Below are 17,647 nucleotides of genomic sequence, written 5' to 3'. Positions count from 1 at the left end.
CTCGTTATTGATGGGATCCAGAAACCAAAGAAGCCTGGAGGTTCGCAGATTTGTTCTTTCTTTGCCCGATTTACTGTGTTTGCTTGCTTAATTGTGTTCGCAGGTTACATGGACTCCGGCGCCGATATCGCCTACAGCTTGAGCCTATCACCGAACGTCGATGTTATCTGCCCTCACAATGATCCCAAATCAAGTGAACAAGCTGGATGGTCGTTTCCCGATACCGAGGGTGGTATTCTAGAGGCTATCAAGAAGGGCGCAAGCCATATATGGGCCAACACGATCCTCTTCTCGTCACATCCTCTTCAAGTATCAGCCCGTATCGCTGAGTATCAAGGCCATATTAAAGTTGTGGGGCAAGGTCCATTGATTGTTGAACGCTACGACGACAAAGAATTCGTTAACAATCTACTGCGGAAACTTGGCGGGTTTACTATGCCACGAGCATGGACCCTAAACGAGAGCCAAGACACTCAAGGGGTTGTCGAGAAGCTTAACCTCCCTTTCCCGATTGTCGCAAAGCCTATACGTGGCCGTGGCAGCCATGGCGTTCGTGTCTGTCGCAGCCTGAAGGAACTCATTGAACATGCACAGGCCTTGTTTAAAGAGTCGCCCTCTATCATGCTGGAAGAATATCTTGCCGGCGAAGAAGCGACTGTTACAGTTATGCCGCCAATCTCTAGAGGAGGTGGATACTGGGCATTGCCTGTTGTGACGCGTTTCAACCACATCAATGGCGTTGCTCCCTACAATGGCGCCGTCGCAGTCACAGCAAACTCAAGGGCGATAACCGCCGCGGAGGCCAGCCAGGCAGCATACAAACAGGTGGCAGAGGAATGCGAAAGTGTGGCACGAGAGTTGGCGGTGACAGCGCCGATTCGAATTGATGTCCGCAGATTCAAGGACTCGGCCGACTCCAAGTTTGCCTTATTTGACGTGAACATGAAACCGGTTTGTCCTGTCCTTCCCGAAGCGCTCAAAAAAAGGTGGCTAAATAAAAACATTTGTTTGCAGAACATGACGGGTCCTGGTCGGCCTAGGCGCGAGGATCAAGCAAGTCTCACCTTGTTGGCTGCAGAGGCCCTGGGCTGGGACTACCAAGAGCTGCTGAGGCGCATTCTGGATACATCGTCCACGCTGAGGACGCTCAGAGACCTAAGGCCTCGAGAAATGGTGTGAATTGATGCGCAAATAGTCATTGGTAGTGGGAGGTTAAAGGTTGTTTCGCGGTGGCTTACTTACTGAGCTGCACGCAACTGGAGGAATAGACAATTATGGCGCGTATAGTTGCCTCGGTCGGGCCTTTTCCCACTGCGTCGGGCACTCGGGGCCATAAAATTCCGACAAAAGATGCTGCATGCTACTAAGGTAAGGTAGGTAGGTATTTGCTTTGCCTTGGGGTTTGTCCTGGGTCGGAATGAGTTGTTCTCGACTCGAATTGGCTTCGTCCCTCCCGTTGTCTTTTGTAATCGTCGATGCACGGTCTCAATGTGCCCTGGCTTCCTTGTCTCGCCCCGTCGCTTTTTCCCGTGACCGCTTAACGTTAACCCCGGATTTGGCCTGCATACATCAAGTCAAGTAACCTCTCTCGGGGCTCTCTTCTCGCCTTGCCTCGCCTCTAACTTTCTGCTTCGTCCCCCCGTAAGGTCCCTACGTTGCCTTGCAGTAGATGCGCCTGGGATATAGTCTGCCCGCCGCTCCACCAACTCCGCGTTCACACTCCACCCTTTTTGCTGTCTTGGGACGAGTCATTCTTCGCGTTCGCATTGACCTCTCCGACACGCCCTGCTCCTTCGCGACAGCCCAGTACCTTCGATAGATCCCGAGACCACGCTCCAAAACTGGCCTTTGTGCTATTGCTCCTGATGTACTAATGGAGGATGACGAGTATACGACTAGCAAAATGGAGGAAATCAAGCTTGAGGAGGGCACAAACGGCGCGCAGGTGAAACAGGAGGAGAGGACTCCCATGTCTGTCACGAATGGCGGCCAGGAAGAATCCCGATCGCCGAGCGCTTCTCATGATGGCCTCAAGTCGCGCAGCGGGAGCGCAGACACACCGAGCTCAAGCAGGCCCTCAAAGCTCTCTCGAAAGGCTTCTCAAAAGTTGGCAGCCAGCCGCGAACCCGTCCTTTTCGACCACCTCCCCGACATGACCGCCGAATCTTGTAATTTCTTTCAGCTCATTCCCGATTGCCTATACGGCTCAAAGCACCTTGGATCTACAGATAACGACGCCTTGGACTGCGAGTGTCGGGAAGAATGGCGTACGTTGCCCATCCTGATCCCCTGTGGTCGGGTGCCATGCTAACTTTTCTCTACAGACAATGGCGAAAATATTGCATGTGGCGAGGACTCGGACTGCATTAATCGAGCGACAAAAATGGAATGTAGCGCTGAGGCTGGAAATTGTGCAGGGGGCTGCCAGAATCAGCGGTTCCAGCGCAAGCAGTACGCCAACGTTTCTGTCATCAAGACCGAAAAAAAGGGCTTCGGCCTCCGCGCCGACGCTGATCTACAAGCCAATGACTTCGTCTTTGAGTACATTGGCGAAGTCATCAATGAGCCTACCTTTCGGCGTCGAATGATCCAGTACGACGAAGAGGGTATCAAGCATTTTTACTTCATGTCGCTAAACAAGAGCGAGTTTGTGGACGCAACAAAAAAGGGCAACTATGGTCGCTTCTGCAACCACTCTTGCAACCCCAACTGCTATGTTGATAAGTGGGTGGTTGGCGACAAACTCCGAATGGGCATTTTTGCCTCGCGCAAAATCCAATCCGGAGAAGAGTTGGTGTTTAACTACAATGTTGACCGATATGGTGCCGACCCCCAACCCTGCTACTGCGGGGAAGCCAATTGCGTGGGATTCATTGGAGGCAAAACACAGACTGAGCGAGCTACCAAATTGCCTGTCGCGACTGTCGAGGCTTTGGGTATTGATGGAGGTGACGGTTGGGATACTTCCGTGGCAAAGAAGCCTCGGAAGAAGAAGCCAGATGAGGACGATGAGGAATATGTCAACAGTATACCTTCGCGCAGTCTCAACGAGGACGACGCGCGAAAGGTCATGGCTGCTCTTATGCAATGCAAAGAGAAATGGATTGCCGTGAAATTACTGGACCGTATCCTGCGGTGCGACGAGGAGCGCGTCATCCACTGTGTTATGCGTATGCACGCTTACCAAATTCTCAAAACAACACTCAACACCTTTATCGAGGACCACAACGTCGTCCTTCAGGTTTTGGACATCCTCGACAAGTTCCCACGCTTGACAAGAAATAAGATCCAGGACTCCAAAATCGAGGCCACCATCGAGGGTCTGACACGATCCGAGCACCAAGACGTGGCTTCAAAGTCAAAATACCTTCTCGACGAGTGGAGTAAGTTAGAGGTGGCGTACCGAATCAGACGACGCAAGTTCGACCCCAACGCACCAGCTGCAAACTCATTTGAGGAGCGACGTGGTGCAGGTCGGGACGAGGAGGCAGCGCAATCTTCAAAGACAGCGTCGCCACAGACCATTGACGCGCCGAAAGGCCCTCGAAACAGCATGCCGCAAAGGAACGTCGCGTTTTTCCAGAACGGCGGACGCCCTCGCAGGCCCCCATTCAATGGTGGGCTTCCTCAAGGATGGTTCACCGCCAAGGATGCTGCAGGAAACACTTATTTCTATAACAAGCAAGGCACCACAACATGGCAGCGACCTACCCAGCCTGTAGCAGAGCCTGCTGTCAAAGCACCGTCCAAAGCTATGAAGGAGCAATTGGCGATCCAAAGTATTATCAACCAGGTTACTGAGAGGGGAACACCTAAACATACTTCAGTTTCGACCCCCAAGACGGCAGATACGCCACCCAAGGAGGTGAAGGAGGAGAAATGGCGATCTCTTCCAGTCGAAAAACAGATGAAGATATACGAAAACACGGTTGGTTGCATTCAAAACCTGCCAAGGACTTTACTGACAGATTGCTAGGTGTTCCCCCACATCAAACATGTCCTCGACAAATTCCATCACAAACTTCCTAAGGAGGAGCTAAAGCGTTTTGGTAAGGAGATAGCTAAGAAGCTGGTCTCATCCGACTATAAGAACAACCGGGTCGGCGACCCCAATGCACCCCTAAGTGAAAAGCAAGCGAGGAAAGTGAAGCAGTATGTCAAGGATTTCTTAGACCGTGCTGTTAAGAAATTCGGTGATCAGCAGAAACCAAGGGCGGGCGACAGCACAGATACCCAGATGAAAGGTGACCGAGGCCCCAGTGCTGCAGGAAGCAGTACTGGCTCTGTCGTTGGTGGGCTTGAGGGTACATCGTTGGTCAATGTTAATGGGACTCCAGCTGATGGGCTTGATGCTGCCACGGCATCGGATAATGAGGGCAGTGGTTCTCTGGGAAGCCCTGAGCGTAAGAGGAAGAGGGAGTCGGAAGTAGAGGGTCCGCTCTCGATATCTCCGTCTGATGGGCCAAACATGAAGAGGTTAAGAGAGGATGAGTTGGATGCGCCCAGCCCTCCTCCACCACCACCGCCTCCTCCGCAATCAGCCATGGAAGGTGTCGTTAATGCTGAACAGCAGGCTCTTCGTGAGCAGGAGGAGGCATTAATGAGGGAGAATGAGGAGGCACAAAGGCTTGAAGACGAGGCCAACCATACGAAGGATCTGGAGGACGCCACTAGAGGCGCTGAAAAAGATTTACTGGATGTTTCCAACGAGCTGTCTCGCCTGAATCACGAGGCTAGAGGAAGTGGGTCGCGGAAGACGTCAGTTTAAAGCACGAGCAAGAGGGTTGCAGAACAGGATCTGCTGAGCCCCCAGCACTGCAGTCTACGGATAGGAGCACTAATGGAGCTTGGTTGGGACATAATCACACTTGCATTTCGGGAGTTAAAGGGCCAATACCAGGCGCACTGTACCATCACTATATAAACGGCGAACAGCCTGTATATTTTGGACCCTGTGTTCAATGGGCAATCTGGGGGGGCAGCGTCGGCCGCATATTCTATTGGGCTTGCTACTCGAACATCTGAGTGGCAGAGGCATTTCTTGGCGTTGGGGGTTGTCTTGATCCCTGATATTAATATCATACCGTTCTGGCTTCTGAGAGTCGTGCTTTATCATGGATCGATCATTGGCGTTCAGGCGCAAGCAATCCATCCTGTCGGTCATCTGGTACATGAACATCTGCTTGGGAAATAAACATGGTGGGAAAGCTCGGAGTCGAGATACCTTTGGCAATATGCCGATTAAATGAAGTCCCATGTTTTCGGAACTCAATTCCGTTTCTCGGCATTTCTAATTTTGCTGTCCCATAACACCAGACTCCAATTATACTGTTTCTATTCGTGTCGCAACATCTCGATCAATCCTCATCATCAGATGAATCATCGCCCTTCCGCCTCTTCTTTCCGACCACCGGGGCGATATCTTCTTTCCTTTTGAACACAAAGCTCCTTGATGCCCTCTCCTCACCCCTCCATCCACTTTCGCTCACTTCACCCTTCGAGTTTCTCACGACGCCCAGCGTTCGTGCATGTTTATACCCAGGGTATGCGCGAGCCTGGAATCGAAAACTGCGCTCAACTTGCAAACCAGCATGACGAGCGAGATCTCGGACATTCCAGAGGGTGTATGGCTCGCCCTCGAATAGTGTGATTACAATGGCAGCGTCGGAGGCAAGCGCCGGAATTGCACGCTCGAAGAAGGATACGAGAAGGGATTGGTTATGGCGAACTTGGCGATTCACGTCAGTGGACTTTCCGCCGACGTGAGGAAAATTGAATACGATGCGGTCAAAGCGAGCGCGTATGAGTGAATTAGGAAGTTTAGTAGCATCGATGTTGTAGAGGAGCTTGTTGTTGGGAGTGAGTTTTCGCTTAGGTTTTGGTGGTGCGTTGGGATCGTCTGAGTCGTAGTAGTCGTAGTAGTCGTCTTCCTCGCTGTCGCTTTCGCCATTGGTGTCCTCGACCTCGTTCTGGTTACCTTGGCTAGTTTCGCCTGCTTCTGATTCTTCGGCAGATGTCTCTTTGTCTTCTTTATTGGCCTCGTTGGGCTTGAGAGCATCACCGCGGATTACGGCGATGTTGTCCTCAACGTGGGGGTACTTGGACAGTAATTCCTCGGCATCCTTCTCCAGAACCGTAGCAGTAACATTTGCACAGCCATGATGCTGAATTATAGACGCAGCGAAACTCAAATCGCCTTCACCCACAAGCAGTATGCGGTGGTGAGGCTCGAATGGTATCGTTGGCTCATCATCACTCTGATGCTGTTGTTTGCCTTTGCCCTTCTTCGCGGGGCCATTGGGCGGTTTCTTCTGGTCGGATTTGTTCTTCTGTGGGAGTTTCTTTGGACGCGCATTGGGCGTATTCTGATGCGACAGCTTCCGTTTCTTGCCCATGATGATTTCGGAGGTTGAGGCTCTGTCGCGACGTCATGTCACGGTTGAATGCACGTGGTTGAACGATCTACCTTATTAACCTGAAGCAACTTACTTTTTTTTTTTCGTCTTGCGGGTACGTACCCGATCTGTGTGTGGGGTGATATGATTGGTTGACACTGCAGCGGCACCGTTTGTTTAGTTCCCGGGAGCTTCCATGGGTTGGGCTGACCAGTGCAAGGCGAGTCTGTAAAATGCGGGGCTGAATATGAGTTTATTATGAGTGTCTAGGGTGAGTGATGACAAGATGTTGAGAATGAGTTTGTGGATGAAGGTATTAGCACGGCATATAGTAGTACGCAAAATGTATTAATTCTGGAGGATAATTCTCGTCTATGAGATCCTCTTTGTATCATGAGTGTCTGGTGGGTTTGTTTGTGCTAAGCGTTACACTTTTTGAACCTACTAACGGTTATCTCGACATTTTACATCAGAAGACTCAGTTCGAAAGATAACATACACTTACCTGGTAGTCTATGATGAATTGTAGCTGACGACTAGAGTTCTTAACATTCACACAATTAAACATACTTGATCAGATATAAGACACTACACATTGATCGTGGCGTCTTAGGTGAGCTGCAGTCGGAGGCCAATCACACCAAGCTGACAGTGCCACAAGGGACGAACAGGGGATTGATAGTGACAAGCAGGTGCATCACGGCAAGACAATAGAAATCGTACATGAATAACGTACAAGAGTATACACAGTGACAATAGCAATACCGTGGGTTATCCGAAACTCCGAAGACTGTGTCACAACTGGTGGCGTATGCTAATGCCCATGCCCTGTCTCCCGTCTACAAGAATTGTGAGGCTCCACAGCAAAGCGACAGGATGAACAGCTGTTACAAACGTACGGACGGAGAGTGGAGAGTGGTGGGTGCAGCAGTTTTCCCTGTATCAAGTGCAACTCTTGCTATTGTTCCCGCGCTTCCGAAAAGATTCAGTAACCCGATCTCGTGCGAGTGAAAGAATGATAGGCCAGGGGGCTCCAAATCATGGGACATCAGCCGATTGTCTCCATGACTAGGCTGGGCCCTGAACATCCATGATATCCTGATCATCCACTATTGTTCATTGTTGTCTGCTTATTGTGTCGCATTGAATAGAACATGCCTTTGGCTAACCTGCATAACAAAAGTCTTGGTGGATCTCTGCCTGCATTGTACCTAGATTAGGTAGGCTAAGGTGCCTAAGTACTATGCAATGCGGGCATTGAGGTGCTTTGCTTATTAGGTATTCACAATGGAAACAGACCCAAATCTGCGGTACCTCAGAGTCAAGCCTCACTCATAGGTATCAAGAGAATCCGGAGTGCTCCTTGCAGAATGCCAAAGCATCGACAGGGGTCACAGAGCCGCGGTGAACGGAAAATCAAGGGTACCGGGCCAATCATTTGACTCGATTGTGTCCTGGAAGTGCCCGAAACGGCTTAGAGTGAAATCGATGGGCGTGGCTGGTGGATTTCCGATGACCAGGGGTGTATAATTTCTGAGGGCATTTAGCAAACTCTACAGCGGCCTGCAGCGCACTTACAGTGGTAGACAGATTAACCCCCGCTTTTATTGGCATGTTTGGCGCATTGGATTCACCCGTTTGGGTGATGCTGCTGGGGGACCGGTATTATTGGGAAAAAAAGGGACTCGAAGTGCTTCTCCGTCTCATTCATTACATTAGAACCTCCTTCATATTCACGACTTCAACCACTCGGCACGCCAGTTGATCACTGCTACTCATAATCAGCTACGTGATACCGAGCTGGCCAATCTCACGGATCAGTCAATTTTTGCTTCAGCTGCTGTATTGTTGGTGCAGTTGCGTGGCACTTGCAGTCACTGCCAGCAGGCAAAAACTTCTGATCTATACGTACCTCACACCTCCAGACCCGGTCTCTCAGATTCAGATTCAGATTCCTCCACTGTCACTTCACTTAGGTTCACTTTCATCCTACGCCCGTAATCATCTTCCTTCTCCTCCAACACAGCGCGCCTTGTTTTTTCATAACCTTTCCCCTTCAACGCACGCGGCTGCTTGTCTCTCTTTGTTCTCCGCGTTTCTGCTACGAACAAGCTCTTTCATCGCGCCAAAAGTCACGTACGGCCTTTGCGCTCTCTCTCATTCATTGCCTTGCTCAAGGACTACCTACCCAGGTACTTCACTCCCCTGTCACTGGCGCGTGGCACATTCTCACACCTTTAACCTCCAGAAAAAGCTGGTACCCGGCCCGCTACTTTGCTTTACTTTACCTTGCTCTACCTCACCTCACCTCACATAACCATACACCACCATTTACCTTTTCTCCTCACCTCTAGCTACATGAACCATTGTACTCATCATGCCTGAGAACGATTCTCCCGCAAGGGAACCTTCCACTCGTGGTCGTGGCCGCGGTGGGAGAGGTCGTGGTGGACGAGGTAGAGGTGGTGGCAGAGGTGGCTCTACAGCCGCTCTATCCAAGGCGGCTACAGCAAAGGCTGGCCGTGGTGGCTCACGACGAGGCCGAGCAAAGAACTTTGCCGATTCGCGCGTACAGGCTGCTTATGAGCGTCAACGGCATCTCAAAGCAAATTATCAGGCTGTTGCTCACGCGCTGAAGCCCGCCCTGCAAGAGCTGGCTGAACGCACCATTGACGATGCTCTTCAAAATCCAGACAAGTATAAACTTGTCCAGGAATTCATACCTGCCATGGAGGAGCTCCAAGCAAACCTCGATGCCAAACTCGCCGAGCACAAGCGTCGTCTGGACAGAGACCTTCAGCTCGCCCAGCATTTGCATGAAGCCGACAATTACGTCGCTGAACAAGAATTCCAGGTATGTCGCTCTCCTCTGACGTGACCCAGTCCCTTACCCGATATTACTATGAGGCTCTTGGCAATTTACTCACACAACCACATCACAGAACGGTCTTGATGAGATTGAAGAACAGTTCTACGAATCACAAGAGAATCGTGCTCGAATTCTTAATTCCTTGTATGACAAGAACCTTCCCGTTGATGTAAGTCAGAGTTTTCCTTATACCTTTCTGTCTGTCTCTACTCTTCCTTTTTTTCACCACCTGGCTTTCCCCAACTTTAATTGATTATCTACCCATTACGGTAATTGGGGGCGCAACAGCTGACACGCACAACGCAGATTGCTGATGATCAGTATGAGTACAAGATCATCAGCGATGAGCATTATGACCAAGAATTTGGAATCTACGAGTGTTACCAAGATGGCCATCTCGTCCCTTATCCTTCTCGTGTTCAAGGCACTTCCATGTGGCGAAAGGGTCGCGAGAACGAAGCGGCTGCTACAGCTGCAGTTACAACCGCAGCCACCGCTTCTTCAAAAGGCCGTGGACGTGGCCGTGGTGTCAACAAACGCAGAGCCCAAGACCAACCAGACGGTCAACCTACTCCCAAGAAGAATACCAGAAGCAACGCTGACGATGGCGCATCTGCTGCTCCCGCTCCTGCTAAGGGTCTTCTCGCTTCCGCTGCTGAAGCCGAGGCCACACCCGAGGCCACGCCAGCTGAGTCGGAATCAGCACCGGGGACTCCAGAGCCTCCCGCTCTTGCTAATGGCATCACTCCCGCAGCTGCTGCTCGGGCTCAAAGTAAATTGCCTGCTCGTGAAAGAAGCCCCCCGTTGCCAAAGAACATGGGCGATGAAGATATATGGGGCTACCGCGTATACAACCAGAAGCCATCTATGCGGGAAAAGGGCATTAATAGTCGTCTTTACTGCCCTAAAACCTTTGAGTTCAATAACTGGGAAATAGGCTTCAGGGACTCCACCAATGACTCCAGCAAGGGCCATACACATGCAAAGCGTGGCAAGTACCTCAACACTCCTAACAGCAACGGCCTTCACGTCGATCATTGGTGTAATGGCTACGACTTTTCAACCACTGTTCCCGAAGATTTTGACCAAGACACGGTCAAGCGCTTCGGTGTGCACCCTAAGTATGGTGTTATCATGAAAGATGCACCTGTTCCCGAGGTAGAGAAGACTCCACACGTCATGCCAGGGAAGCCTGTTGTCTATATTGCCAACCCTTCGGGTCGAATTGCTCATGCCTCACGTTCATTCCTCAAGACTACCAACCACCGTCGTTCGGATGATAATCCGTACCGCGCCAAGATCGGTGCTTCGATGAGACGATTTTGCAAACTTGAAGAGGTCGACCCTGAAGAGATCTCTATATCTGAATATGTTCGTTCTGATGAGGTTTTGCGAAGCAGATCCTTGGGCACTGCCGCCAAGGAGCTTGAAGCTAGACCCGTTGTCAGCCGAGTCGCTTCTGAGTCGCAAGAGCTAGAAAGTGAGGAACAAGAGCCCGAAGGGGAGGACGCTGAAGCCCCTCAACCCGAGACTGGATTCACTAACCTCGCCGTCCTTGCCTATGCTGGTGCTTTTCTTGAGACTGAAGAATCGAACAAGGCTAACAAGGCTCCTAAGCCTGCGCCTAAGCCAGCTCGCTACGACGCTATTCGTGATGTCTTCACTGACTCAAAGCCTGCTCCTGCTCCTACGACCGACACCAGTTCCAGCGTTGGCCTCGATTATCTGGCTGCCTTGAGCAATGCTATAAGCGCTTCCAACGGATCGGCTGCTATCCGAGAGACCGAGCCAGTCTACGACACTGCTCCAGCAACCGAGCTTGCGATGAGCTATGAGCCAGCATCTGTCCCCGAAGCGCCTTCTATGCTTGAGCCGTATGGTACTCAGGAACAACCATCCTACCGTGATACCGCGCCGAATGGCATGGGACCTGGCCCCGTTTCTTCTCATGGAATGCTTGAACATGACCCCCGAAGCTCCGTTTCCCAGACTAACGAGCTTCCGCCTGTCACCCCAAGCCAGGCCCCAATTGATCCTCGATACAATCCCAGCCCTGTTGAGGTTCCCCCAGGGTACATGCACCAGCCCCGCGCGCACATGTCAATGCAACCAAGCGGCCCAGTGCATGGTCATCCTGGAGAACCCATGGCCTATCCACCTATCCAGGAACACAATGTTTCACAGCATCCGCCAGTGCGACACCCGGATTACGCTCCCCCCCACCCATCTCAGGGTCCTCCAGTTCAGGATCAGGGGGCATACCTGTCACATAGCAGCTACGCGAACACAGACCCCCGTGATGCTCACATGGCTGCCGGCCGTCCTATCGATCCCGGGTACTCTCCGCGCCGTATGAGTATCTATGGTGCCCCCGAGCCCAGCTACTCTCGTGCGTACTGGTCGCAACCACCTCCCCCGGGACAACCACCTGCCGGGCCTTCAAATGCTCCTCCCGGACCTCCGGGACCGGTACCAGGCCCAGTATCGTCTCATTATACATCCCCAGCGCCTCCCCCAGCGCGGATCCCATTTTCTCACAATGGCAGCGCCGAGCCTCTGCCTCCTCTGCGACCTTCGCGAGGACGTAACCAGTCTCTTCAGGATGAGGCACTGTTGGAACCTAGCTTACGATCATCCGGTTCTTACTACCCGCCCGGTCCTCCTCGCTCTTATCACCGAGGGTACCCTGGCCCCGAGCCACACGGGCAACCACCGCTTCAGCCGATTGCGACTGACCGAATTCTGCCAAACCCGCAGACTGCTGGGCAAGGTTATATGACCTCGCCTCATCAAGGCTACGCCCATCAAGTACTATCTCCAACGTATGCGAACCCCCCTCCTATGCCCCCTCACATGGCTCAAAGCCCCCAAGACAATCCTCAGGGTCTTCCCAGTTCGATCCATGGTCATCGATCCACCCCTTCAGGGTCGTCTGATGCTGGAAACAAGTATCGAAAGCTTCAACCCGCCCCTGTTCCCGCGCACCGAGCGTGGCCGAATAAGCCCGAACTAAAGACCATTCCATACGACCACAAGGAGACTGGGTCTGCCGCGGCTCTGCCCAGCTCTGGGCCGACCCAGATCAGAGGATGGAGCGTAAACCAAACGCGTAAGCGAAGTGGCAAAGAACGGGGTGAGCCTGGCCAAGATAGAGAAGACTCGCGATAGAATGGTGACGACTCTTCATCAAAGGCAGATGAGCAAGCTAAGCCTGCGCGGCCCTACAAGTCCGTCCGATTCGTCGAGCCTGCCATTGGCGTGCCACCTACGACACAGAAGCTGAACAAACGCAAGCATTCTGACACGCAACCAGACAATGATGTTGTCGCAGTTGAGCCTTCAGCTAAGAAATCCAAGAAGAATGACGATGTTGCCGTGGTGATTGAGGAGGATGACAATTCGCTCAAGCGACGACTGCGCCCTAGGAAGCCCAAGACAACTGAGGTTGAACCCATTGCAACTAAGGCTGGGCCGGCGAAGAAGCCGAGAGTGGCGCAATCCCGTAAGAGCAAGACTGTCGAGGTCACCAAGACGAAGGAGACTGCACCGAAGACGAAGATCAAGATCGTCCGTTCCAGCACTTCCAACAAGATGAGTGACCAAGACGTGGAGTCTACGACCCCAAAGGGCAATTCCTCATCCGCCAAAGAACCTCAAGTTAAGGGCGAAGCTTCTGACGATGTCCAAATCATCAAGAGTCAGCGAAAAGTCATCACTATTGACAGCACTGACGAGAGTTCATCGTAGAACTCTGCACCTCGAGAAGCACGGTTAAGTTCAGCAACAGCTGATAATGTTCACCCGCTGTTTCTTTGATATTACAACAGCAGCTCTGCTGCTACGATACCCAATACTTATACCCCAAAAGTCGGTTACCATATACTGATTTAATCGTTTTCGATGAGGGCATAGTCCCTCTCTTATTCGCATCGGCGGCGTTAGGCAAGCATGCCCCCGGATATAGAGGGGCAGACAATATGCATTGCGTTCTTTTGACTTTACATGCGACATTGTTTTCGACATTTGGCTTCCTGCTTTGCTATATGAATGGAGTGCGAATTGGATGCGGATCACAAATGGGCTTTTGCTTGCAGTCCCTTTGAATGCGATGAAAGGGGCCGATATCCGTCTCTTAAGGAAAAGAATGAGGTGACGACAAGGCAATCGTGGTTTGCTTTTTGGTAGGGTACAGGAATACAAAAGCATCAGGGCAACATGGTCATGCCCATTATATATTAGCTAGGTCTGCTACCTATGCTGGTAGAGCACAATAGAGTCAATAAGCTGAAAGCACTGGGATAGTGGAGTGACTGTTGAGATCGCAGAATATTTGGCTAGGAGGTACAAACGAATATTCATTAGTATATCGAATCTTTCCTGAGCCCCTTGTGTGTCATGCGTGAGTAGTCTTATTTAGTATACAGAGGTATCGTCTATCCCCAAGTCTTCTGTCCCCTAGCTGGAGCCTTCTCTATTGACTTTCGAGATCGAACCCAAATTACAATATAGTACGGGCGAAATGTTTACCCCCCCCCTTCAGTGCCCTGTCCAAGTTTCAAATCACTGCCGCAAGTCCTTCTAGATGCATCCTGGTGATATGGCTAGTCTACTCCTTCGATTCCGAGGCGCCGGAGTTTGCCGGTGTCTCCTGAGTGTTCTGCTCAGCTGTGACTTGTGCCGTGTGCCCTTGGATAGGCTGCTGAGGCACCTGCGTTGCAGCACTGAAATGTTGGGTAGGATCGGCTAGGGAGCCGTCGGGCATGGGAATAAGATTGCCGTTCTGAGGGAGACCAGTAGGAATCATGATTGGGTTATTATGGTGAGGCAGAGCGCCCATGGCAGTTGGATCAAGACCCAAAGGCAGAGCATCCATGCCACCCAGAATCATAGGCGCACCGCCGTTGGGAACAGTATGGTCTGTGAGTTGTGATGCCCCGAGTGAGCCTTCTGGGTGCAGAGGGTACATGAGTGCCTCCATGGTTGTGCCGTCGAAGACGATCATGTTCTGAATAGGCTGCTGGGTTTGTCCGAGAACATTGATGACGTCCTGGGCAAGTTGACCACCAAGGATGGCGGCAACAGGAGAGATCTCGCTGACGAGGTTCTGAAGGAAGCTGCGCAGAAACTCGGGGCGAAGAGTTTCACTGGGCAGGCCGAGAGCCTTGTGCTTCTGAGTGGCGATCTGCGTGAACAACTTAAGGTCATCGCGATTGCTGGGGACTCGGCCGTTCTGGATCTGCATGAACTCCCAGAGAGCTCGGAGACAAGAAAGGGCGGGGGTGACACTCTTGAGTCGTCGCTTAGATTGGGTGTATTCGGTAGGAAGAACAGCAAGGTCACTGGCGAGGAACCACGTAGAGTAGAGCTCCCGCTTGGTGACAGACTCAATTGTCTTGGGACCCTCCTTTCGAGTCTGGACATCAACGATAGTGCGAGTACGAGACTCTGGGCCAATGGAGGTGGGCATGTTTCCCAGGTCACGCTGGATGACATAGTCGTGTTCGATAAGATCGCTGAATATGAAACCATAGAGGCCATGGCAACCGGCAGCATAGAAAGCCCTGCAGTTCAGGCGTGTGGCAGTGTTGATGATATTAAAAGACTCAGGGTCAAGATCAGTGGCAATGACAATATCATAGGCAGCAAAGTAGCTTGGTCCCTTGGTCTTGACGCCTTCTGTATCGACGTGGACCCGTACACGGGGGTTGAGCTTCTGCAGAGCGGTGCTGGCGACTTGAGCGCGGTTCTGTCCGATGACATCTTCACCATCAGGGATGAAGAATTGGGCGCCTCGATCTGCTTCGGTAACAGTAGCACTGTCTAGGAGAGTGAGAGAGCCAACACCGGCAAGGACAAGGTTCTTTGCGATTTCATTGGCGAGGGCCTTGATGGTGATGAGAAGGATATTTGCGCTTTGGATCTTTGCCTGTGCGGCCATGCCCCAGAGGCGGATCTGACGGTCATACAGAGCGACCTCATCTGGCGCATGTTAGAAATGATATGTTGAGAAACGATTTGCGCGTGCAGAACTTACCAGCGCTGACAGTGGCAGGGGGAGCGACGGGAAGACCGAAGCCATTCTGGCCATTCGCTAAGCCCATACCAGGTTGCATCATGAATGAAGGGTCTGCCAGAGGCATCTGCATGGCCATCATTGAGGGATCAGCCATGAGTGAGGGATCGGCCAACATGCTCAGCGCCTGAGGGTTCATTGGGTTGAGGAGGTTCTCTGGTAGTTGGGGAATACCATTGCCGTTGACGTTGATATTAGCGCTGGCATCGATATGAGGAATGACCTCTTGCGCTGAAGCATTCGGGAGTTGTTGTGCTTGGGGCTCAGCTTGAGGCTGGCCTTGATCCTGGCTGGAGTTGTCCATTGGGGATATATTTGAGGTGACGTCGGGGGATGGAGTAAATGATATGTAAGCAGGCGAATAAAGTGCCGAGGATGTGTTTTATCGCAGCGCAAGGCTGAAAGGCCGTAGGGCGATATCGCAGAGAGACGAGGCGAAGACGCGTGATAGAAAAGGCCCAGCCTGCTGGGTGAGATTCAGGTTCTCAGCTTCTCACTGTCAACAAAAGCACTTTTCATCTACGGCGCGAGCATAAACCTGAGAGAAGACCACGGGCAGGTATGTACGTCTCTTGCTGTCTGCTTGATTGATTGATTGCTAAAAAAGAGGCTGAAGATGCCTATCACAACTTGAGTGGTCGAACGTTGGCTTCTCACGTCAAGGAGGTTATGAACCTGGAAGTTGAGTGAGTGAGCTGAACTAAGTTAGTAGGTAGCTTTGCAATGATTGGCCGTATGAAATTGTTAGTGGGATCGACATGGGTACTAACCTTACCTACCTTAGGTAGGTACCTAGGCACGTTCTGTACTGTAGGTACCACTTTGGGGAAATTCAAGGGAGCTGCTGTAAGGCGATGGATGACCCAAGAATCAGGTAACGTCAAGATTTTGGAGATACAGATAGAGATGCCTGAATTTACAGTACACAACACAGAGTATGCTTCTGTAAATAGGTACCTCAGTAGGTATCCTGTAGCTGAGATATACTCCACTCCTCTACTCCGTATTTCATTTTAGATAAATCTTTTGGAGTTTTCGCAAATGTTAATGTAGCTCGGAGCTATTTGTTGAATCAGAACCACATCATTTCGTCCCGACAGGCAGGAACTACCTAGATCGCAGGCACAAAAGGTCCCTGAATATCACGTGCAATCAATGAAACATGAGGCCCTCAACCAGCGAAGACTTAGGTACTGACCAGGCTTACTTAGTAGGAAGCAAAAGAGATAAAACTAAGAAAAATGATTTTCAAACATAATACAACAACTAGTTATACGGTTTTGAATATATCATGACCTTCCTTATAGAGAGAACGAGGCTAACTGGGTCAAGAAGTTGGTGGTGCAGGGACATGACTTGTGTCTAGTAGACTACATACGAGGTAAGGTTGCCAGTCTACTTGATGCAAGCATATCACGTACAGGCTGCAGGGGGATGATACGAGGCAAGGCATCCAGGTATCTCCTCTTCTGTTTCTTCGCAGACTGAGAGGAACCAAAAAAAAAAAAAAAAAAAAAACTTTGTAGTATTCATAGGTAAGTAAGTCCTTAGGCAATAGAGGGAAATATGTGACTTCCTAGGTGCATGCTTCACACAATGGAACGAACAACCAAGAATGTATAATAATAAGATAAGCCAAGGTAGGTGACTGAACACCAGGGTTGAGAGGACCTTTAATCGTTAGCAAACCTAGAAAACACTAAAGCTTCAAGTCACAATTTGCCCGAAAGTTGAATACAGCATGATACTCGCACAATGTTACACATAATTGGTACGAGTTCCGCCATGTCGCAACACCAGACCAGGGTTTCCTGTTCCTCACTATAAACTGACTACAGTGCACATAAGAACCTGGTCTTTGCTCAACAAGTCAAGCTTCTGGACGAACGGATACAGTGCTGGGACTCAAAGCTGGGGCCTAACTATCCCTTGATGTGGCTTTTACCGCCTTTATTATTATCCCCCATACCTTAGGTTACCATCCATCATGGACGGCTCGGCTCACAAGGTCAGTCGACCCAGCCCAGCCCAGCCCAGCCCAGCCCTGGCTACCTACCTACCTAGGTATGTCACTTCTCTACAACTGTCACCTCTCACAAGTTACAACCGATCTGTTCCTTTTCTCCCTTAGGTATTTCTGTACCTAACTCAATACTTGCTGCAGATATCTCACCGCTACCGCCAAGCTCAGCTATCAACGAATATCTGTCTCTACTGGCGTCTCTGCTACTACGCCGCCTCTCCGCTCGCCCCCGCCAAAGAACGGCGACTTTTATCACTCAGAGTCACGGCTCATGTGCCGTAGTACGC

At 51.1% G+C, this 17,647-nt stretch overlaps 3 protein-coding genes across 3 annotated transcripts; 1 reads left to right on the top strand and 2 right to left on the bottom strand.

The window, feature by feature from the left end:
• Positions 1–5,357: 5,357 nt before the first annotated feature.
• FSUBG_5063 (uncharacterized protein) lies at positions 5,358–6,395 on the bottom strand (the record flags this gene model as incomplete). Its single annotated transcript, XM_036683120.1, has 1 exon — positions 5,358–6,395. One exon carries the CDS (start codon positions 6,393–6,395, stop codon positions 5,358–5,360), a length of 1,038 nt encoding a protein of 345 aa, XP_036539433.1.
• Positions 6,396–8,772: 2,377 nt separating this feature from the next.
• Positions 8,773–13,011, top strand: FSUBG_5062 (uncharacterized protein; the record flags this gene model as incomplete). Its single annotated transcript, XM_036683119.1, has 4 exons — positions 8,773–9,249; positions 9,338–9,433; positions 9,571–12,397; positions 12,461–13,011. 4 exons carry the CDS (start codon positions 8,773–8,775, stop codon positions 13,009–13,011), a joined length of 3,951 nt encoding a protein of 1,316 aa, XP_036539432.1.
• An 859-nt stretch (positions 13,012–13,870) lies between these two features.
• FSUBG_5061 (ubiquitin-like 1-activating enzyme E1 A) lies at positions 13,871–15,641 on the bottom strand (the record flags this gene model as incomplete). The annotated part of the gene is made up of 2 exons (XM_036683118.1): positions 13,871–15,243; positions 15,299–15,641. 2 exons carry the CDS (start codon positions 15,639–15,641, stop codon positions 13,871–13,873), a joined length of 1,716 nt encoding a protein of 571 aa, XP_036539431.1.
• Positions 15,642–17,647: the final 2,006 nt, after the last annotated feature.

This window comes from Fusarium subglutinans (genome assembly GCF_013396075.1).
Source record: "Fusarium subglutinans strain NRRL 66333 chromosome Unknown NRRL66333_c0000046, whole genome shotgun sequence".
Lineage (NCBI taxonomy): Eukaryota > Fungi > Ascomycota > Sordariomycetes > Hypocreales > Nectriaceae > Fusarium > Fusarium subglutinans.
This window is presented reverse-complemented; position numbering and strand designations above follow the sequence as displayed.